This window comes from Urocampus carinirostris, chromosome 16 (assembly GCF_059441175.1).
Source record: "Urocampus carinirostris isolate Australia breed hairy pipefish chromosome 16, RoL_Ucar_1.0, whole genome shotgun sequence".
Lineage (NCBI taxonomy): Eukaryota > Metazoa > Chordata > Actinopteri > Syngnathiformes > Syngnathidae > Urocampus > Urocampus carinirostris.
The window spans coordinates 29536363-29560311 of record NC_142364.1 but is presented as its reverse complement, the minus strand read 5'-3'; the positions used below and the strand labels follow the sequence as shown (position 1 = coordinate 29560311).

Here is a 23949-nt window from a genome sequence, read left to right as displayed (position 1 = left end):
TGTTTTTATATATTTGCAGTATTTGTATGGAATACCGACAATAATTTAGGAAGAGTTAGCCAGCCTGTGAAATAAAAGAATGACTTAAAGTCTGGAAAATAAGTTATATTTGTTCAAACAAGAAATATGGTAGTACATTTGTGAGTTGTGTTTTTCAATGTAAAAACAAGTCAGTGAGGGTCAATGACAAATCATGAGGATAAACATGAAAATCACACTTACTGCCAATCTGTTGTTACTATGTACCCAGACCAGACCGAAAAAAATCATTCAGGTCAGGTTTTTTTTTTGTCCAGCTGTTGTATCATCAGCTCTGTACACATTATGCAGAACTTAAAGGCCAAAATGAGATTCACTGCGAGAATTTCATGCCACTTTATTGGCTGCTTTTGCCAAAGGGGATGGCATCAGACTATAACATAAGCATTCAATACTAACCCAATTGGTGAATTATTAGAAATGCTTTGCCATCTTTAAATAACTTGCTCTATCTCTTCTTTTACTTAACAACAAGCTGTTCAAAATTCTCAAAGTCAAACTTTCTCTTTCTTAGATGATTAGTTGCAAGCAGTCTACAGTAATTCTGGACATTTTCAAATGTATTTAACTAGGCTTTGAGTTGAAGGTACAACAGCAGATTAGTGAATAAGTGAAATCTAACCATTTTACGGGGGGGTAAAAGATGTTGCTGCATTTTACATTTGTCCCAGCGGGTTTGACCCATCGCCCATGGCGGCGTGGTGGGCTGCAGCCAGTGAGAGCGGGGTGCCGTCCGATGCCACCGTCACCTTCTCCTCTTCACGGCGTTTCAGGCAGGCCGCCTTCGGGTTCAAGTTTCTCTCTGCAAATTGGAGGGAAAAAAACAGGTCTGTTTTTTTTTTTTTCCAAAAGCTCGAACAATCACCTCTTGTGAGACATGATATAAATGGTGACCTTAGAGCCAAGAAGTGTAAACCTAGGCATTGCTGCCCTCTCCTGGCTCAGTGTAATGATATAAAACAGGGGTCTCCAACGTGGTGCCCCTGAGGGACAATGGAGGTGCCCGTGGATCATTTCTGAAAATGGCTTACCGGTGCAGGGTCAATGTCATTTTCTAGTAAAATGTTTTTTTTTCTATTGGTTGACTGAATCTATTAACCCTAGTTCCAAAAATCGAACTGGTAAAAACATAGTAACTACATAGTAATAACGTGATACAATGTTATTTTAGAAATGCATTTCAAAGTTGGTGCCCTTTGTGCTAATTAGTAACAAAACGTATCCCTTGAAAAAGGTTGGAGACTCCAGATACGTAAAAGCATTTGATTAAGTATTTTTAGGTCGAAAGAAATGGTTAAAAAGATACAGCTGCACTTCAATCAACTATAATATCAGTATAAACATGAATTGACAAAATGAACTAAGGTTATACTTGAAGATCCCATACCTGTCAACCTGTACGGTTTTGCCGTACAAAGTAGGTTTTTTTATGCATTTTAAGACGAGTACGACGTACAAGGAAATCTGTACGGGAAAACGCAAATTTGTCACTGATGGGTACCATCCGGTATACGACTATTCCAAAAGGGCAAATCAATCAAGTCAAACGAGTTCGCCGCGGTAGCCTCTATCTTGGTATCGTTTTTTTTTTTCAATGCAAACGAAGCGAGCGGTTTGATGCTAATGTGCGCATGCGTCTGCCGCCTGGCGATTTCCCATCATGCATCATTCCAAAAAACAGAAACGTTTTTTTACGTTTTGTCACTCAGGGATAATAGTTCTGAAAATGTATTTATGCGTTATGGCACTGAATATGTTAATATCAGATAAACCATTAACATGATCATTGTTTTACTATAGTTTCCACAAAAAAAAACCCAGGTGGTGTAAGCGCTTGTCATTTCAAACTCTTATATCATTTACCATCAATAATAACAATACTGTAGTTAAAGCCACTTGCCATTGATTTGCAGTTTTGTATGCATGTTGGACTATTAACAATGAAATCCTTTTTGTGTCAAATTTCCCAACGTATGCAAATGATCTGCTGTCCCGCCCACTGACCTCGAACTTGTTGCTCCAGGCTGAGGATGACCGCCACGGCCTGGTGAAGGATGAGTAACTTGGTCTGAGGCTTATCGCTCTTTAAATGCAACTGAACCATCCTGCCCAGCTCCTTGAACGCCTCATTGATGTCGCGTACTCGCAAGCGCTCCCGAGCGTTGTTGGCCATTCTCCGCTCACGTTCTCGCTCCATCTTCTGCTCCGGAGAGAGGTCCTCATCGTCGTTGTTGCTACGGTGGCAAAGGGGAAAGTGGAAGGGGGCGGAGGGAGTTGTGGTATGGAAGTGAGAATTGAGCATGTCTTTTCACTCAGTGGTGAAGAGAAAATAAAGATTCAGCCATGACCGCCATCATGTATAAAGCTGTGGGTTTGGGATCCGAATGGTTCTGATTTAATAACACCTCCAGGTAAAAGATTCTGTATTACCAGTGTTGGGACAAACACACTACAAAGGAATTACTTCTGTCTGTAACAAGTATTGTAACACATCATAAAAAAAATTTGAACTCAACCGTCGTTACTACTCGTCGCATTCCTACAAGAATCCGCTACTTTTTAAATGCAAATCATCAACTAGAATCTTCTCTAATGTTGAATTGTTGTCACATACATCCCTCATATCGGAATGGCAATTTCTGAATAGTGTTTATGTTTACATACAAAATACAACCAAGTACAGTTTTGGTGGGGTGTTAAGCACAAAGTACAAGAGCGGTGAATTTCTCCTAATGAAGATACTCTCCCTGATCTGACCTGTTTATGCTTTCATCCAAGCCAAATTTACAACTATAAATTAAAATACTGAAGTCAGTGAGTCAGCTTAAATGCGCATACTTGCTTGTGTGTCACCAGTGGCAAACAGTAGGCGACGGGTAGGGATGGGCCTTAGGTTCTACAGCAGACCTGGGCAATCCGGTCCTGGAGGGCCATATGTCCTGCCAGATTTTGAAGTTTGCTCTTCTTTAACTCAGGTGATACAAATTATAACCTCGTTAGCAAGCGAGAAAGTGCTCGTTAACGATACCGGTGATTGGAATCACCTGTATTGGATCAGAGAAACCTCAAAAATCATGCAGAACATACGGCCCTCCAGGACCGGAGTGCCCAGGTCTGTTGTACAGGAACAACAAACTATTGAAAATCAATTGGGCAAATCTGAGTACAGAATCAACAAATACATTGTGCTGAATTTTAGCTTTTTTATTTTTAAAATCATTTGTGCGATACACCACCTCTGGAGAAAAAGAGCAAGTCTTGGACAGTGCCCAGATATGGGGAAGGATATCTTTGAGATGTTTGAAACGCAAAAGCTCACAAGATTGCACAAGACAAGAAATATGAAGGCCTCACTGTTTCCACAAATTTATTTTAATTATGTGGCTACTTTAAAGAAGTTCAAGGGGACCGGCTTTAATGTGAGTATACAAAGTAATTCTTAACCAGATGGTTACTTTCAGAGTAATGCGATACTTTTCGGTGTCAGAAATTTGGGGAGTACAGGAATAACTTTTAAATGATGTAACTAGTAACTGTAAAGAATTCCTTTTTTTGAGGAACATGCCCAACACTGTTAATTATAATAATAGGGTTAAAAAATCGTGGATTACCAATGCCCCTGAATGGTGCGTAGCTTTGCAGGAATTGGTGGTGGGTTCTACACTGCTGTGTGAGAAACAGTTAAAACCAGGCTCAAGACCATGGAGAAACTGACAGAACCAAATAAGAGCTTCTTGTCCACCGGAAAGCTCTGTTTTCTCTCAGCATTACCGCGATATGCTCGGCTGCCAACTAAGCACTGGCTGTACTCAAATCAATTAGCGGTGTGCATATTTCCGAAAACAGAGCTGCCGGGCGGTTTTCGAGCAAAGCGCCTCAGGGCTGGCGCGTTTTTTAGCTGCTTCTCGTCACACTTGGTCACTTCATCAAAGTCTTAAGGCTGGGTCCCAAAATCGCATACGACTTCAAGTTCTGCCTTGTCCTATAGTAGGGGTGGGCAAACATTAGGAGTCACTGGGTTCATAGGGTCAAAAGATTTGGCTAAGTGGCCAGGCCCTGGAGACATAACATTTTTCTCTTTTGTATTTATGAATTATAATATATGCAGTCATCTACATGATATATTTCTTATCATAGATGTTTTTGGATGGATTAGTTTAATCAAATTGGTTTTGAAATACTCACAATTAAAGCAAAACATATAGATACGTGGTCCCTGTATTTTTGTAGGATCACTGTAGTAGTATTTTTTGTTGTATTTTCAAAGTGGTACTTTTCTGGTAATTCCGTAGAAACATGTTTTGTAGTATTAGGGTATGGTATGATAATAGTATTTCTGAAGTAATTTTACAGTATTTCTGTAGTATTTTTGTTTTAAATAGTTTTGTTTGGCTCACAAATCGTTTTGTTTGGCAAATTAATGTATTAGGTCCACGTTTTGAGCACTTTATTTGATAGTTAGTTTTGTAGCATTTCTGTACTATTTTTATAATAATACTGCAGTAATACTTTTGTAGTATTATTTTTAGTGATTTGGAGTATTACTGTAGTTGTAAATTTGGTTGTATTTTTGTGTAGTATAGTATTTTGGTAGTGGATTTTTGGTAGTATTTCTGTAGTAGTATTTCTGTAGTAGTTTTCTGTAGTATTCTAGTAATATTAACTCTGTGCAATATTTTGGAAGTAGTATTTTTTGTAGTATTTATTTTTCTTTTCAGAATTAAAGCAAATACCATATGAGGTCTTTGTTTTTTGAACTAAATAAGATATTTAGTTTTGTGGCAATTTTTTAGTATTTCTGTAGTACTATTTCTGTTTTTGGGGGGAACAAACCTGGCACAAAAAACAAGAACTTTTTTTGGTAGTTCTTTATTTACTATTCGATTGTCATGATATTCTTACGTATTTTTTGTTCGGCAGGCCACATGTGTCCCGCAATCCGTATGATGCCCACCCCTGTCCTACAGATTTAGACATCCTACAGATTTAGTCATCAAATTTGATGTCTCTACGAGGCAGTGTTTTGGAAGTTAGGCGATACGGGGAAGCAGCCTAACGAGAGTTTTGATGGAAGCGAACGTCTGAGGTTGGCGGGTTACCTAGATCTTAACCTATCAATTCCTTTGAGATCCTTGCTATCCATGTCCTCCTTCTTGGGGTCCAAAGCCTTGGAGTCCTGCAGCAGGTTCTCGTCTCCCTCGTCCTCCGACTTGATCTCGGAACTGATGGAGGAGGTGCTTTGGCCTTGAAGACCTCCAGACAGGGCTGCCAAAAGCAGAAAAGCATGGACAACATGCACTTGAGGACCATTTTCAAAATTGTTAAATACTTTATTAGGGTTTTAAAAAAGAAACAAAACCCTTCTCAAACCAAACTTAATGTACTGTTCACGGTTCATGGTACACGGATCCCTTAATCGCTAGTGTTGTAGAGCACTATTTCCTGTGGTGTGTCTTGAGTAAGTACAGCCTGGCGGCACCAATAATGATTAAAATTCAGAATCCTGTACAATTAGAACAGCCTGTAGCCATGCAGAGTCATGCGACTTATCTTAACCTCTCCCATCTTTTGCGCACATAACATAACGATAGAAAGGATACCAAATATGGCCATAACTACATAAAAAAAGTTAAACACGCGGACACTTGTTACAAAGGAACGATACATGATAATTATCGGGCAAACAGGCATTGGAATGATAAAATCCTAATTATGACAGTTTTTGGTCGAATAGAAAAACATATACCAAATTAAAATATATAATTGGCCACGGGCAGCACGGCGGCGCAGTGGTTAGCACGTTTGCGGCACAGTTCTAAAGTCTTGGGAACCTCCTGTGTGGGTTCAAATCCAGCTATCGGACTTCCTGTGCGGAGTTTGTATGTTCTCCCCGTGCTTGCGTGGGTTTCCTCCGGGCAATCCGGTTTCCTCCCACATTCCAAAGACATGCATTTCAGGTGTATTGGCCGGTAAAAATTGTCCCTAGGTGTGAATGAGCGAGCGAGTTGTCTGTCCTTGCGTGCCCTGCGATTGGCTGGCAACCAGTTCAGGGTCTCCACTGCCCGCTGCCCGATGATAGCTGGGATGGGCTTCAGCACCCCCGCGACCCTACTGAGGATAAGCGGTGCAGCTAATGAGATGAGATGAGGATGAGATAATTAGCCACCTGCTGCCACACTCACTAAAATGTTCAGCCAACAATTTATAAACACTATTTTTTCTATATAGAAGTAATAATACTTGGTTTCCTCGCTATCACTTTGCTATGTGCACAAGGGATGGGAGAGCTTAAGATCTTTATTTTTGTCTCTTTTCAGAATGAAAACATAAATAATACAATAGGTAACTGTTTTAAGAACTTGATTTGATATTTTGATTCGTAGTACTACTGTCGTTGTATTTTTGTAATATTTCCATAATATGTTTTTGGTAGTATTTCTTGTGTAGTATTTTTGTAGTATTACTGTTGTTGTATTTCTTTAGTATCATTTTTGTAGTATTTCTGTAGTAGAATGTGTGTATCATTTTGGTAGTGTTTTTTCGTATTACTGTAGTGTACTGTAATTTTTCTAGTATTTCGGTTGTAGGTTTTTTGGGAGTATTTCTATTTGTGTAGCAGTTCCATAGTATATCTTTTGTTGGTATTTCTGTAGTATTTTTGTAGTAGTATTTCTGTAGTATTTTGTGGTATTACTTTAGTTGCATGCTTGTAGTATTTCTCTAATTGGATTTTAGTAGTATCTCCATAGTAAAGTTTTTGTAGTTCTTGTGTCGTATTACAGTAAAAGTATTTCTGTAGTAATACTGCAGCAGTATTTTTGTTGTATTTCTGTAGGATAGTTTTTCTTTATGCAGCATGGCAGGGCAGTGGTTAGCGCATGTGCGGCACAGTTCTGAGGTAATGGGATCGAATCTTCCTGTGTGGAGTTTGCATGTTCTCCATGTGATTACGTGGGTTTCCTCCCACATTCCAAAAACATGCATGTCAGGTTAATTGGCCGGTCCAAATTGTCCCGAGGTGTGAATGAGCAAGTGAGTTGTCTGTCTTTGTGCGCCCTGCAAATGGCTGGCAACCAGTTCAGGGTGTCCCCTGCCCACTGCCCGAAGTTAGCTGGGATGGGCTCCAGCACCCCCGAGACCCTACTGTGGATAAGTGGTGCAGATAATGAACGAATGAGTAAGGTTTTGTTCACAGAGCTAAAGAAACATAAATTATAAGGTCCCTGTTTTTAGCACGAAATTTGATATTCAGTTTTATAGTTATTTTTCAGAGATTTTAAAAAGTCAATTCAGTTTGAGTATTTTTGGAGTAGACACACAGGGACAATGTGGACAAAGCTGGCAACCAATTATAAAAAATGATTAATGGAACTTTATTTACTGTTATAAAACCTGTAATCCCTTGGTTATCGCGGTTAATGGGTGCCGAACCACCTGCAAAACTTGAAAATTCATGGAGTATCAAACCTTTATTCATTTATGTATTTATTTAATTATTTATTATTCAACTTACAGACTCAAGTATTATTTTAACCGATCAAAGTATAGTACTTTATAATGGTATTTAAACTTTTTTTTTTTCAAAAGAAACTTCTGTACTGTCAACTTATAATTTTAAAAATAATTTAGTTGTTTTATTGCACAACTTTATGAACTAAGGACCCGATCCACCTTACTTTACATGGTACTTTATGTGGCCGTTATTGACCACTGCATCTGCATTCTGGTTCTGTCCTACAGAAGTCAAACCTTTTTGAAAAAGAGCCAAGGGGCGACTAGGAAGCCTAAAAACCCGGCATGTGACTCCTGTGCAGGTTTAGCGGGTCAAGAGGTCCAACTTACTCTTTAGCCAATCAGATTTCAGAACACAATGCACAACGAAAATCCGTTGAGTAGTGAACCAGCGATAACCGAAGCTGAAAGTAGTAAAGTGTCACTGTATTGTGATTTTATTTCAATTTTACATTTACTGTTTGGCGGAGCAGATCAAAAAGCCGGGCCACATGTGGCCCACATGCCGTATTTTGACCACCACTTTTTTAGAAAAAGCTGTGAGTGCAAATTGAATGTGCGCAAGCTGTAGTGCAAACGTAAATGTCGTACTTGCCTCCTGTCTGTCTCACTCAGAAGAACAGTAGAGTCTTTATTTGACGTCTGTATGGAAAACTATCTGGGAGGTTGCCAAAAAAACGCTCTCCTCTCTTCCCACACAAACACTGCCAACTGTCGGCCATTTTGAATCACCGTCTGCCTGACTGGAGGCATTTTGCACCGTCTTTTTGAGTGACGGCTCGCATTTGGCTCGCGATTGTCCGTCCATTCAATTAGCGCTATTTGGGACAAAAAGACGCATTTTTATCTGTTTGATGTGAAAGTTGTTTTGTTAGCGAAGCTTTTGAATGAAGAAAGACGAGGGAGGAAACTGAATATGTGCAAAATAGGGGAAATGTGTTTGTTCGAAACGTCAAAGTTGTCTTATACCGTATTTATACCGTAGCGTGTAGGACTTGCATTTATTTTCTTGTTTTACTAAAAAAGAACACAAACTTTGGGTGCGAGGTTTTACTGTGTTTGTGCAATGATTGATCAGTCGAAAAGGATCACTCACCACAATCGCAAAAACATTGGTTGCAATGGGAATCGAACTGGGGTCGCAACAGAGCCAGCAGACCAGGGACTTTCTGTTCTGAGCCAGGCAGGATAAAAATGTCAACTCCAATTTTTTATCCTTGTTTTCCAGTTTTATACGTTATCATCTAGTCTACATTAGTAACCTACTCTACATATTATAGTCATACATGACAAGGGATCTCTTCTTAACATAATGCATTTATTCATAAACAACGGGTAAAAAGATATCCAAGTTCGGCCTTGAATGTGATTTAAACATTTAAACAGTTGAGTGAATTCAGTTTTACACATGAACCAACTCACCACGCTATATTAACTCAACATTGGTCTAATGCAGCTGGAGATAACATTTAATTTAAATTTATTTTAAAAATAGTCACTTTTTGATAGAAGTGACCTAAGTACGTACTTATACATTTATTAAATCATCCCGTGGGATCCGGCCTGCCTGCCGTATGTTTGACATGTCTGCACTAGACTATTTGTAATATAGATGAGATTTGATAAGGCATTTGATTGTATCTCATTATCACACTGTTAGAGAATGGAGAAAAACATAAGTTGTCCTGTAAGATATAAATAAACGCAATAAAACACAATAAGGGAAACAACTCTTTGGTGTATCTGATGATAAATCGGACTTTGAAGAACATTTAATAAATACGTTGTGGATTTTATTTTGATCATGGCATGTTCATAGTTTACATGGTCAATAAATGACTTTCACCATGGCTGCACGTATTTAACATTTGTCACTTACAATGCTATTAGCTAAGAAAAAAATAAATAAAATGTGTCTGTTATAAACGAGTATGCGTTGTCCACAAATATATACGGTACTATTTCTTAGAAACAATTCTTTGATTGTTAAATTATTTTTCAGAATCATTATTAGGAATATAGATTTTTTATTTTGTTCTTTTAATTAAAAAAAATTAAAATACGCTGATGTAAATGGTAGCGAGAAGGCACGTTTTCAAACAAAGACCTAAGAGATGAACAATTCCTTTGATGTTTTTATGACAGAATATTCTGGGCACAAGTGAGGCACAGTAAATGGGCTGTGGAACTTTACTTGTGTGAAGACTGAGGTTGTTTACCATAATTCTTTTATAAGAAAGGGCAGTCTTTAAAATGATCATAAGTCTCTTACAAAGTTACATTATCTATTCTTCTGTAATGGGTGCTTTTGTATTACGCACGTATCGATTTTTTTATCAGAAAACAGTGTAGAAATTTGCGCATCTAAGATCAACCATGGACAGCGATGGTGAGAACACAACAAGTTTTAATCACTGGAAACCAGTTGTATAGATTACATATGAGAAAACAGCCGATTTCATCTCATTATCACAACATTTTTAGTCACGGTACAAGAGAAATATTTTGTAATGAGTTTAACATGTTACAATGATTAGCTGGCAACCAGTTCAGGGTGTCCCCTGCCCACTGTCCGATGATGGCTGGGATAGGCTCCAGCACCCCCCCGACCCTACTGAGGATAAGCGGAGCAGCTAATGAGATGAGATGAGATGTTACAATGACAATAAATTATATTCTATTTGTCTATTCCATTCCAAACATTATAAGTGACACATTTATTCTCATGTGAAATGCACAAAGAAACCGGTTTGGCGCTCCCACTGCTGCAACCCGGGTTCAAATCCCGTTACACTCAATGTGATGTAAAACCACGAATATAATGAGCACCCAAACTTTGAGTACTATTTTAGGTTAAAAAATGCAAGTTAGTCAAAAATAAATACAGTAAACATTAAAGGGACACCGGGTAAGATTTCACTACTGGATCTCGTTGTATTATGCTGTGCAACCGAAAACGAGTGCTTGAAAGCACAAAGAAGAATAAAATTAACAAAGACTCAAAGTGACCAAAACGCACAATTTTCTATCATTTTCTCTTCTTTTTTTTTAACAGATTGTTTTTTTTTTTTACCACTAGGAAGCGCTGAATAATACCCAATTTTGCTCAACAGACTTTCATTACTCGGCGTATGTGTTAAAATGAGGAGCAATGTCTCTTTTTTTTCTGCATGAGTGTATTTTTCCCTCTCTCACCTCATTACACACTTGGCTGTGGTTGCTGCTTGCTGAACTTTGCTGCCAGCAAACTCATTTGCAGCCTTTAAAAAGAGCTCAGGGCTAATTTGTTGCACATTGCGCTCATATACACTTCCCTCCTCCATATTCATGCCGTATATTTATTTAGTGTTTTAGTGCTTAGTAAAAGCCAGCTCTGCCAGATGAGCTGAGGGTTTGAATTACTTTATGGTTTATGAACAAATTATTCACCTCCACACTAAAAACTCTAAAATGCGAAATGCACGTACGCTGCAAAAATATGTTCTGTGTGGATATAATTTTCATCTTATGTTTTTAACTAGGCATCTTTTTGCTGTTTGAAGCAGCAATGTGTGGAAACGTATAAAAGAAATCACAGTGTTTTAATATAATAATAAAAACAATTTAATTTATCTATTCATTCATTCATTATCTGCGCCGCTTATCCTCAACAGGGTCGTGGGGCTGCTGTACCCCATCCCAGATATCTTCGGGCAGTGGGCAGGGGACACCCTCAACTGGTTGCCAGCCAGTCGCAGGGCACCGAGGGACAGACAACTCACTCGCTCATTCACACCTAGGGACAATTTGGACTGGCCAATTAACCTGAAATGCATGTTTTTGGAATGTGGGAGGAAACCGGAGTGCCCGGAGGAAACTCACGCAAGCACGGGGAGAACATGCAAACTCCACACAGGAAGGTTCGATCTCATGACCTCAGAACTGTGCCGCACATGCGCTAACCACTGCGCCGCCCTGCTGCCCAATATTTAAATTATCTATTTCAATTATTTTCGGTGTAATCTTACTGTTTTGTTATTTTTATGTTTTTCTTAATTCTATGATTTACTATTTTGAAGTAGAATTATTTTAATAATACGTCATATCGGCTGACACATTTCAACACTTTAAATTACAGTAAGTTTGATCCACTACCACACACACATAGGCTCACAATTAAATATGATTCAGGGATGTAAGATTGGGTTTGTGGTTCATTGAGAATTTTTCTTCATTAAGATTTAATCTCTTCTAGCATTCTAGCAAAACAATTGAAATCATATGTACTACAACTTAACTCAGGGAAACTCTTGCAGACTGAAAAGTGTCAAAGAATAGCAAGTGCTGATTTCTCAACATGTTTACCTGAATATGGGAACGTCACTCTATACTAACTAATCTATATAGAAAGGAGCTAACGCTTCTTCTGCAAAGATACCCAGGTGCAATTTTTTTTATTTAGTTTTTCTCATATTACCTAAAGTCAGCAAATACAGCTACAGTGGATGCTGGCTTTGGCAAAATCCAAAGGACGAATTTAAAACAGCAAGTTTTTGTTTGTTGATTATTTTTCTCTTGTACTTCTTTCACCATTGCTTTGCTGGCCACATAGAAATACATTTGGCGTGCGGATATTAGTTTGACGTGTGATTTAGATTAATTTTTTTAGTTTGTTTATTGATTTTATTTTACCAATAGGTGACACTCATTAATACACACTGTCCCTTTAAGAAGATAGGACCCACTCACTTCTATAATGGTCAGGTTGGTTGAGGTCCGGCGAGGTAGCGGACTGCGGCACCTGGCCCGCCGCCATGGAGTGTCCTCCTCGTAAGGTGCTCATGCTGCCATCTTCTCTGTGGGAGCTCACCTGGGAGACAAAAGAATAATAACAAATCTTGTTAGGCGAGATGAATGGCACACATATTTTAAGCACAACCTCACAAGCTCTCTTTTTTAACCATGGAACAACAGGTTTTAATTTGTTTGTTACTAAATGGCACAGATTACATTCGTTACAAGTAGGACATCTTTGGCATTTTGCATATTTTTCAGCGTTTGCTTTCTTTTAATACCGTATTTTCTGTAGTATAAGGCACACCGGATTATAAGGCACGACCCCCCCAAATATAGTCTTTTGTGGTATTTTCTTTTCATATATCAGGCGCACAGGACTATAAGGCGCATGGAATTAAAACTACAGTAAGGTTCAGGGTTGGTAAGTTTGAGAATGGAGAAAACGGAAAGTCGCCCTGAAAGACATAAACACAAAAAAAGCATGACGAGGGAAACAAGTTTTTGCTGTATCTGATGTTGACAAGGACTTTGAAAGACAATAGATAAATACATTGTACATTTTATGTTGGTATTGTGTTCATAGTTTTCATTGTCAATGAATTATTTTAATCATGGCCGCACCTATTCAACTACGTTTGTCACTTACAATGCTTAGTTTAATCTGAGAAAAAGTGAAACAAAATTTTTAGCAAAACCTGAGGGTGTGCGTTATACACAAATGCTGCTTATCAGGGTTCCTACAGATTAAGGAAAGGTAAATCCAAGACTATATAAGACTTATTAAATGCCCTTTAAAATCACATTTAAGACGAAGTCGACAAAAATTAAAAATAAATACACAGAATTGAAACCAACAAAACAAAACCACCAAATTGGAGGCAATTTGTTCGAGTGTCTTTGTCAAACCATTTTTGAAATCATATTTTGGTCCAGTTGAAAACTTTCCGCCTGAAAAACATAACACTCTCTGTCATGATTACTGATTAGTCTCACCTGTGCCCGCTCATTTCGCACCAGCCGCTGCGGGCTACCTGATTGGTTCCCTGTCCTTTGTTAAGCCCAGTCCTGTCGCTCTCCGGTTGTCAGTCCGTCAGCGAACCTCTGTTGTTACAAGGCAAGCATTTTGACCCCGACTCCTGCATGCACCGTTTTTGCACCCGTTTTTCCACCCGTCCATTCCTGATCTCCCCGTTTGTCTCCGGCTCTGTCCTGTTTTTGATCCCGACCACGTTTTTGCTCTCCTGTGCCAGCTATCAACCTGATTTTCCGTCCTTGACACCGCCATCTCCTGTTTCGGAAGATCCACTTGTGTGTTCGGATCACGATACGATTGCCTAAGCGGCTTGCTTCCCGCGTCCAGCGAGGACCGGACTCCGGCGCTGCCCTTCCTATTTCCATCAATAAACTTGTTGTTAACGCTACGCATTTGGGTCCTGATTCCGTTCTGGTCGTGACAACTCTCTAAAGTTTTAGACATGGAAATCAAATAAAAGTACATCATGGATTCTCAGTCAAAACTGGCAGGTAATTATTAATTCCATAGAACTCTCCTGTTACATTCATGAAGCATTTTATCATGATGCATGAAAAAATGTCTTTTTTTAACTAAATCTTTTTAGTTTAAGTTCAAAACCTTATTAATCTGTTTCACATTTTTAAGACCTTCTAAAGCTGGACTTAAGACATTTTAATTCCAATTAAGGCCTTATTTTTATAATAATGACTTCAATGCCATTTTAAAACTTTTCAAGGATCTGTGCGAACCATGCTTATAGATGAAAAAGTACATGTAGATTAAGAATTTTGTATTTATTTTATAATAACCTGAAGCTGACCTAGAGTAGCGACATAATTATCTGCCATGTTGGTGGGTACCTCCAAAAACCTTGAGGAAGGCTGGGGGTTCGGTGACTTTTGAGTCTCTTTAATTTGAATTCTTCCTTGTGCTATGTAGCACTCATTTTTGCTTGCACCACACAATGCAGCGACATCTTGTGGTTAAAAATTATGCAGTGTCCATTTAAAGCTGGGGGGATTGAATCGATTCATTATCGGTGACTTTCATTGAGATAAATAATGATGAATATGTATTTGAGATCTTTCAGTGTCTAATGCTAGGTGAATAAGTCTAGGCTGATCTTTTTGACACAACATTTTACACACATTTCCATCCCTAAAAAATGGATGTGCGTTTTACGCGAATAAATACCGTATTCATTTATTATTATTACTATTATCTATGTTGATTTTACGTTACCCTTTTGTGTGTCTGTGTAGGTGGCTTTCCATGTTGTTAGGCAGGGAAAAATTAAGGGGTTTTATATTCTTATTGTGCAATGATTTTGAATGATTGAATGAATGATTTTATATAGCACTTTTGAGTTGCAATTTATTGCCTGAAAGGTGGTTTACAAATTCATTTTGAGTGCATAATGTAGCAGTTGTAGTTCTGTTCTTGGTCTGTTGAGAGCAGTGTCTGCCTATTTAAGAGACCAAACCTGCAAGGCATCTTACTGTCCCACAATGTGTGCCCGTCCTGACATGTATGTTTTTGACTTGTGTGTGGTCTCTTGTTGTTCCTGGTTTTATGTGGGGGCATACCGTGAGTGGGGTGCATGTGAACGTGCATGTGAATGTGTTGTGTGCTTGGTTGAATCCAATCCATCTGTCGGACATGCACGCACACGACAACACAACAACTGACAATTATCTTAATGCCCATATGTTTGATTGTGGGATTTTGAATTCCCAGGGCACCGAGCAGCTTCCAGCGGGGACTCACTGTTTTGGCATGAGATCTGCCTCTATTTGAGTGTGTCTGTGTGGCTAAGTATGTGCCAGGTTCCTTTTCGCCTTTTTTAACATGTGCAATGCTATTGACGGCTGCGGAAGTCTTTGGCATTTACTAATACATAGCTTTTACTGGTTATAGATGTCCATGGTAGCAAATGAGCCTTATGACCCTATACTTAAATAAATATATATTTTTACCTTTATTAAATTGAAGTTTGACACTGTTGGGTCAGTTATAACACAGAACCCTTTCAGCCTCGCAGCATGATACGTAGGCAAAATATTGGCAAGGATTCATGACATGTGCTGTGCTTTAGGAGTCCATCCATCCATCTATTATCTGCAACGCTTATCCTCAGTAGGGTCGCGGGGTTGCTCATTCTCAACTAGGGACTATTTGGACCGGCCAATTAACCTGATATGCATGTATTTGGAATGTTGGAGGAAACCGGAGTGCCCGGAGGAAACATGCAAACTCCACACAGGAAGGCTGGTAGCTGGATTTGAACCCATGACCTAAGAACTGTGCCATGCACGCGCTAACCACTGCTCCGTCGTGCTGCCTGTTTTGGGAATGTTCTCTAAAATTTCTTGTTTCATAGGTTTTCCACAGCGGTGTCAATTTAGCTCAGGAGGCCAAATGGTAGGGGAAAAAAAAACACTATCATTTTGATGAATGATAAAACGTGTGCCTAAGGTGTAGGGCAGGGGATATTTCCGAGGCTCACAATTAAATTATGATTCAGGGTGCAAAATTTGATTGTGAAACGTGTATAGAGGTTTTTCTTCAGTAAGATGTATTCTCTTGTGATGTTTATCAACTGTATATTTTTAAAAACGGCAAGTGTCGCGCCCAGATTTGGTGACATTCAGTGGACAAATTTAAAACTGCAGGTCAAGTCAAGTCATGTTTATTTGTAGAGCCCTTTATCACAAGGTCATCGTTAGATGTGATGTGACTCATTTTTTTCTTGTGCTACTATCGGCATTGTCTCGTGAGCCAGATCATATCTATTGGTGGGCCTGTGGGTTGTATGTTTGACACCCCCAGTTCGTCAATATCTGTGTATTATTTGTTATTATTTTACCTGGTCATCCTGGAAGGGGGATTACCTCATGTGCGGTCCCTTCGCAAGGTTTCTTCATTTTCCTCATGTTGAGGTTTTTGAGTTTTTCCTTGCCCTCATGTGGGTTTTAGATCAGGGGAATGTGTAATAAAAGTCTATAGTTTGCAATAATCTGTGGTCTTTGCAGCCTTGGTTACGCATTGTGATTAAGGGCTATACAAATAAAAATGTGTTCAAAGACACTAATAACCTTCCTATGTTGGCGATCTATGAGGAAGCCCTCAGTTTTGTACCAACTTCAAAAATAAATAAATTCAGATTTATCAGCTCTGACAGACTCTTATTGCAGGGTATCTACACTTTGTTTTTCCTTCTAACAGACCTTAATGAGTTTTAGGAATGCCACTTCACTCTTAATTCTTGGTGCATTGAATGCTATTAAAAAAAAGTCTTCTGTACGCTGTCTTTGCGGTTAACCTTAGAGGTTCATAAACTATGACAGAAAAAACCCATTCCGGATTTTTTTAAGGTGTGTCCATGGTTTCTAGTTTATGGTATAATGCCAAATTAACGTGGCAGGAAGGAGCTACACATTATGCTGTGAGGTTGATAGGTTTCTGTGTTATAACTGACCCTACAGCGTGAACATTAATTTATTCAAAGTAAAACACTTACTGTAGAACAAATAACTTTGTTCCAGTTCCCATCAATCATCCTCACGATCGGAACGTTGTATTTACAAGAACCAGGACGAATGGTAGACGTTGTTGAACACAAGGTTGTCGCCTTCAGGTGCATGTCTTTATCCACTTCAAACACTTCTCCAAATTAGTTTTTATGAGGAAAAGGGACAAATGTTACCCCTACCAATCATGCCGGATACCTCTGATAAATGTTACAAAAGCCCCAGACAGATTGTCGAACCATTTTTGATACAAAACACTCTACTTACAAATGTTTCAGGTTACAAAGCTACTCCCAAGACGAAACAAATTTGTAAGTAGATGTACCACTGTACAAGCATGTGGAACACATGTGATGGACAACCGAAGATGGCAGCCACTGGCTGTCGTCAGGTTAATTGGCTGTGATTGGCTGGCAACCAGTTGAGGGTGTCCCCTGCCTACTGCCTGAAGATAGCTGGGATAGGCTCCAGCTATATATATATATATATATATATATATATATATATATATATATATATATATATATATATATATATATATATATATATATATCCATCCATCCATCCATTGTCTTCCGCTTATCCGAGGTCGGGTAGCGGGGGCAGCAGCGTTAAAAGGGAAGCCCAGACGTCCCTATCCCCAGCCACTTCCTCCAGCTCATCCGAAGGGACCCCGAGGCGTTCCCAAGCCAGCCGAGAGACATAGTCTCTCCAACGTGTCCTGGGCCGCCCCCGGGGCCTCCTGCCGGTGGGACATGCCCGGAACACCTCCCGAGGGAGGCGTCCAGGAGGCATCCTTATTAGATGCCCGAGCCACCTCAACTGGCTCCTCTCAACGCGGAGGAGCAGTGGCTCTACTCCGAGTCCCTCCCAGATGACTGAGCTTCTCACCCTATCTCTAAGGGAGAACCCAGCCACCCTGCGGAGGAAACTCATTTCGGCCGCTTGTATCCGGGATCGAGTTCTTTCGGTCATGACCCAAAGTTCATGACCATAGGTGAGGGTAGGAACGTAGATCGACTGGTAGATCAAGAGCTTTGCCTTTCGGCTCAGCTCCCTCTTCACCACGACAGACCGGTACAGGGTCCGGATGACGGCAGACGCTGCACCGACCCGTCTGTCGATCTCCCGTTCCATCCTACCCTCACTCGTGAACAAGACCCCAAGATACTTGAACTCCTCCACTTGGGGCAAGACCTCCTCCCCGACACGGAGGGAGCATACCACCCTTTTCCGACTGAGAACCATGGCCTCGGACTTGGAGGTGCTGATCCCCATCCCGGCCGCTTCACACTCGGTTGCGAATCGCTCCAGCGAGAGCTGAAGATCACGGGCTGAGGAAGCCAACAGCACCACGTCATCTGCAAAAAGCAGTGACGCAATGCTGAGGCCCCCAAACCGGACTCCATCCCCGCCAAGGCTGCGCCATATATATATATATATATATATATATATATATATATATATATATATATATATATATAAATGCTAGCTAGCATTAGTTGCTAGCTCACTCACGACAACACTGCTTGAGTGGAATTGAACTTGAAGCGATGAGGTGTTGATCAGAAAGGTGTTGATCAGACAGGAGTGGGAACACTATGGCCTGTCAGGCGTTTTAATCCAGCCCACCAAATAATATGATGCTATGTTTGAAACTGGGTGTTTTTTGGTTTCTTTCTTATCCTCAGTGCTAGTTTGTGTACACTCATTAAAACTATAACATATACATATATGTATAAGTTCACATATTTAATTACATATGTGTTAGCTGTGACTAATTTTGTGGGCAGAAGTTGAAGCCGTGGGGATTGTTGCAGATGTTATCCCAAGGGCAGACTTGGCTCACTGGGTAAACCAGCCACTGAGCGTAAAAAATGGAGTGGTGAAGGAGAAAATGGCATAATTTGGGGGGCTTTAAGGAATAAATAATAATAGAGTAAATATTCCCTTTTGACCTCCCTTGTAACAAGCACAACATCGCAACAGTAACAATGTAGAAGTTGAACCCGGGCGTGAAAAAAGTTGGGTCAAAAAATAATCTCCTTTCACTGCATGCACAACACGCTTCGTGACACAAAATGCCGACTGGATCGTTTAATGCAATGAGCGTCATCCATTTGTATTTTATCGTCCTCCATCTCTCCATCCATTCTGCACTCTTATGTATGATTTGTCACTCATCCTCCTCTGTGACGTTTTTCCCTCCGTGTCTGTCTTTCATCACCGCCACATTCCCAAACGTAAAATGGCAGCGACGACCAGAAAGAAAGGCTTGAGTACATTTTTAATGGAGGGCTTTTATATTTTTAACGAGCCTCTCTTTTTCTCTTCCTCAATTTAGTTCAATGAGGAAGGAAAAATGAGAAGACAGACGGCAATGAGAAATATAAATAAATTACACGACCCAATCTATGGTGTGGGCCGTCGCCGTACATTGGCGGCACGCCCTCAGACCGCGGCGTTCATCGACATCAGAAAAGACGTTGGATTTGGAAAAATACCAAACCTGCTCATGCAAAACAACTGGATAAAACTATCAAACATTGCTTTTTTCAAGCAACTCACTTAAGTTCTCGTTTACTGCAGACGCTCAAATTACATTGTAACTGTCTCTCACCCCAGCCTGCTAACAGGCTCAGAACCACCAAGCATTCCCCAAAACAAGCGCACAAGACTGTGAAAATACAGATATATATTTTGCCTATGTATAGAAAAGCTTGGATTTATTATCCTGGAATTATATTGCTGCTAAATGTTTTTATCTTTATTTATCTAATATCAAGATTTTAACTGAAGCCAAAGAAAAGCGCTGAAAACAATTTTTGACTCAATATCAACAAGTTTGTAGTCTGAAATCATAAAAAACACCAGACTGTCATCTAGCATACTAAAAAGCTATTCTCAAAATATATATATTTTTCTTTCTTTGTTTTTAAATACTAAACTTTCAGCTGATCAGAGATGCAGCCAAGGGGCCCATGATCACTCTGGATGAACTGTAGAGGTCTACAGCTGAAGTGTAAGAATCTGTCCATAGGATAATAATTACTGCACAAATCTGGCCTTTGTGGAAGAGTGGCTGGAAGAAAGCCATTTCTTACAGATATCCACAAGTGTTGTTTAAAGTTTGCCACAAGCCACCTGGGAGACACACCAAACATGTGGAAGAAGGTGCTCTGGTCAGATGAGACCAAAATCAAACTGTTTGGCAACAATGCAAGCTGTTATGTTTGGCGTAAAAGCAGCACAGCCTCAAACATGGTGGTGGCAGCATCATTGTTTAGGCCTGCTTTTCTTCAGCAGGGACAGGGAAAAAGGTTAAAATTGATGGGAAGATGGATGGAACCTAATACAGGACCATTCTGAAAGAAAACCTGATGGAGTCCGCTAAAGACCTGAGACGGGGACGGAGATTTGTCTTTCAAAAAGACAATGATCCAAAACATAACGCAAAAGCTACAATGAAATGGTTCACCAAAAACATATCAAATGAATGGCCAAGTCAGAGTCCAGACCTCAATCCAATTGAGAATCTGTGAAAATAACTGAAAACTGCTGTTCACCATCGCTTTCCATCCAACCTCACTGAGCTCGAGCTGTTTTGCAAGGAGGAATGGACAAAAATATCGGTTTCTCGAAGTGCAAAACTGATAGAGACATACCCCAAGCGACTTACAGCTTTAATCAAAAGGTGCAAAAGGTGGTGGTACTAAGTGTTAACTCAATGGGGCTAAATAATTTTGCACACCCACCTTTTCATTTTTTTATTTGTTAAAAGTAATATATAATAATATCCAATAAAGTCTGTTCCACTTCATGATTGTGGCCCACTTATTGTTGATTCGTCACAAGAAATCACAGTTTTTTATCTTTATGTTTGAGGTCTGAAATGTGGCAAAAGGTCACAACGTTCAAGGGGTCAAATAGTTCCGCAAGCCACTGTAACTTATCTTGTCATTCAAAATAATTTAGACGCCTTTTTACTAAATGCAGAAAAAAACCAGAAGACATAAAAAATCATAATGCTTATGAGAAGGCTACAAAATGCTTATATGGTAACTAGATAAATCCAGACCAACTTTATTCATATAACTACAACCGCATGTACAATTTTGCATCATTGTTGAACAATACTCCCTCTGTACAACATGCTAAACTGAAGAAAAACACCTGCTATTGCTACTTGTAGATGAACACACACGTAAAAAAACACACTCGATGAAAAAATAGCAGGGACATTTTCCAGTGACTCCCACAGCTTGTAGTGCATTTCTCTCATTTCTGTGCCAGTTAAAAAGAGAGAAAATCTCAATAGGTTGAAGTCGATTGGGTTAAAAAAAAAAATCAGTGTTGCTGAAACATTAAGTAGGCTATAAGAAATCAATGTACCTTTCCCAATGTTTTAGTTTTGGGGGGTACCTGTAGTAGTATGATTGTGGACAATCCCTCTGGGTGATCCTCGCGGTGTGTAAAATAAATACAGAATTATCAACCTACAAGTATAAAGAAAAATACAAATCCATGTGATAGGTCATGTATTTTTGCTTTTTATGCAAATACAAATTTGTTTTTTTAATAAATACATTTTTTCCTTTAAGAGGCATTCAATAAGTGTCAGAACCAGGATGAATGGTAGACCCAAACGTGTAACGTTTCACTCAAAGGTTTATTGGGATATTGAGGAAACAAACGCCAGCGATCCGGTGCTCGCTGGACGGGGGAATGAAGAAGCTCAAGGGATCGGAGCGTGATCGGAATGCGGAAGTGGATACACCCCATACATTGTTAACGTGTTAATGGACCATTATAGCAGCAAATGTCTGTTTTTAATAGCATGCAGTATCTACATAGGTGTACAAAGGCTCGTTTCCAGCAAATGGCATTCCAGTGTTCTAATAGTTAGTCGTTGCCAATTGTGGTAGGCTAACAAAATATTAAAAAACACTTGTGCCATGGTGTTAGCACAGCTGAAAACAGTTAACCAGACTAGAGAAGCTCTAAAATAAACCTTTCTTTGAGCTGGTTGGGTATCTGGAGCATCACATTTGTGAGTGCGTTTAAACTTCAGAATGGCCAGAAAAAGGAAACTTTTGTGTGTGAAGCTTGCCGTTCTATCTTTGATCTAAGAAATGAAGACTATTCCATGTGAGAAATTGCCAAGAAACTGAAAATTCTTACAACCGTGTGTATTACTCCCTTCAGAAAACAACGCAAACAAGCTCTAACCAGAGTAGAAAGAGAAGTGAGAGGCCTGACCAAGCAAGATGATAGGTACATTAGAGTGTCTTGTTTGAGAAACAGACGCCTTATAGGTCAACAACTAGCAACTTGGTTAACTAGTACCCACAAAACACCAGTGTCGCATCTACATGAAGAGGTGCTAGCCTTCAAGGCAAAGAAAAAGCCACACATGAGACTGGCCAACAAAAGGAAAAAGAAACAAAAAAACAGAGACAAACTCATTTAATAATGAAAAGTTTGACTTTTTCATGGAAAACATATAACTGTCTGGATTACTCCAAAGTTTTGACCAGTAGTGTATTACAGCAAATCCAATTAACGAGAAATACAATATACAATATTGAAGTGAAGATGTTTAATTTATTATATTGTGAGTAAAGGTATGCGAGTCAGAGTTCATACACCTTTTCATGGCCAAATTCAAGCACTTTTTTTAAAAGCTAATTTTCCTATTTCTCCAGTACAATCGAAAGAAAAAAAATAATCATGTATTTTGCATAGCCACAAATACATCTGCAATTAACATGCAATTTTACATCTTGTGCATTTATCAAGACATATGATTTCAAGATCGTAAATATGTTTGTTTTTAAGACAAATCTCTCCCAATATAGGTGTTGGGTAAAAATAAAAAATAAAAAATCCAGTGTGAATCCTGTATTGTTTTGCAGAGCCACAAATATAAAGTTTCTGTGTTGTCCATATGCGATTTTTAATCATCAGTGTGCATTTATCAAGACTTATGATTTTTTAGAACTTGAGTAATTTGTTTTTGAGATACAACTTTCCCTGTATAGTTGTTAGGTAAATTAAGTAATATGTCGCTTGCATTTTCAGTTGCAGAAAGTTCTTCCCGTTACAATATACCACTGGGAAATGCTACCTTAATTTATGTACATGTCCATAATTGATACGTAATCCTTGCACTAATACACATTTCATGATGCCCTGTTTAGGTGTAACACGCACCTGTCCTCTTGGATGTGACCCGTAGGGGGCGATGACTCTCCATAGAAAAATCTGTACAAACTAATGCCAGCTGCACTTAATCCGTGAAGAAGAAATGCAGTGGAAAAGCAAAGCCACCAGAGACCATTGTTAGGGGCATTTTTTTAGCAGATTTGTTGAGAAAAATTGAATCATTTCAATTATTTACTGTCAAAATCAAGCACTTTTCAATAATTGAAAACCCAAAAAATTAAAATTCAAGCATTTCCAAGGATTTTAAGCACCCGTATGAACCCTGATGAGCCAATGACAAAGTATAAGTCTCTCTTTTTTCCCTCATTCTTTTTCACTAACATCCGTCTGCCACCTGTTTTCCCAGAGTTATGACCTCAGTCTGCAAGCTTCTCTCCCAAACAAGGCCAAACTACATACAGCTGTTTGCGTGTCCGCATGTAAGAGTGAGAGAAAAGTTAAGTGGTGCCTTGAGAGATGAATTGCATGATGTTCAGAACACACATTTTGATTCCAAATCATCTTTCCCCCAATAAAATAAAATTGTTTCCCTCAAAATAGCAACTAAGGAAATGTTTATTCCAAAGAGGAAAATGTTTTTTTGATTCTATACCATAAAGAATAAAAATAATGTATAATTTATAGATAAAAGCTATTACAAAATGGTGATGTTTTAATTCAGTATATGTCAATATTATGGTTTAGTTAAAGCAGTCCAAAGTTATACCTCTATAGCAGGGGTCGGGAACCTATGGCTCGCGAGCCATATATGGCTCTTTCTACGAGTATCTGTGGCTCAGAGACAGATTTGATTGCATGCAAAATTTCTCCATCTTGTCCAAAAGTTGTTTCGTCTATCCTATTAAGTTACAC

General features: G+C 39.2%; 1 protein-coding gene across 9 annotated transcripts in view; it reads right to left on the bottom strand.

The window, feature by feature from the left end:
* The window catches only part of tcf4 (transcription factor 4), a 277142-nt gene that overhangs the window by 5478 nt on the left and 247715 nt on the right, over positions 1-23949 (bottom strand). For 3 of the 9 annotated variants that reach the window (XM_088320247.1, XM_088320252.1, XM_088320249.1), the window contains 4 exons: positions 12280-12400; positions 5139-5304; positions 2044-2273; positions 700-841 (listed from right to left, as the gene is read on the bottom strand). In XM_088320247.1, the coding sequence (XP_088176373.1) occupies positions 700-841; positions 2044-2273; positions 5139-5304; positions 12280-12400 (659 nt within the window). Of the gene's footprint in view, positions 1-661; positions 842-2043; positions 2274-5138; positions 5305-12279; positions 12401-23949 lie in introns of all 9 variants that reach the window. The other 6 variants (XM_088320250.1, XM_088320255.1, XM_088320251.1 and 3 more) reach the window with 3 other exon arrangements.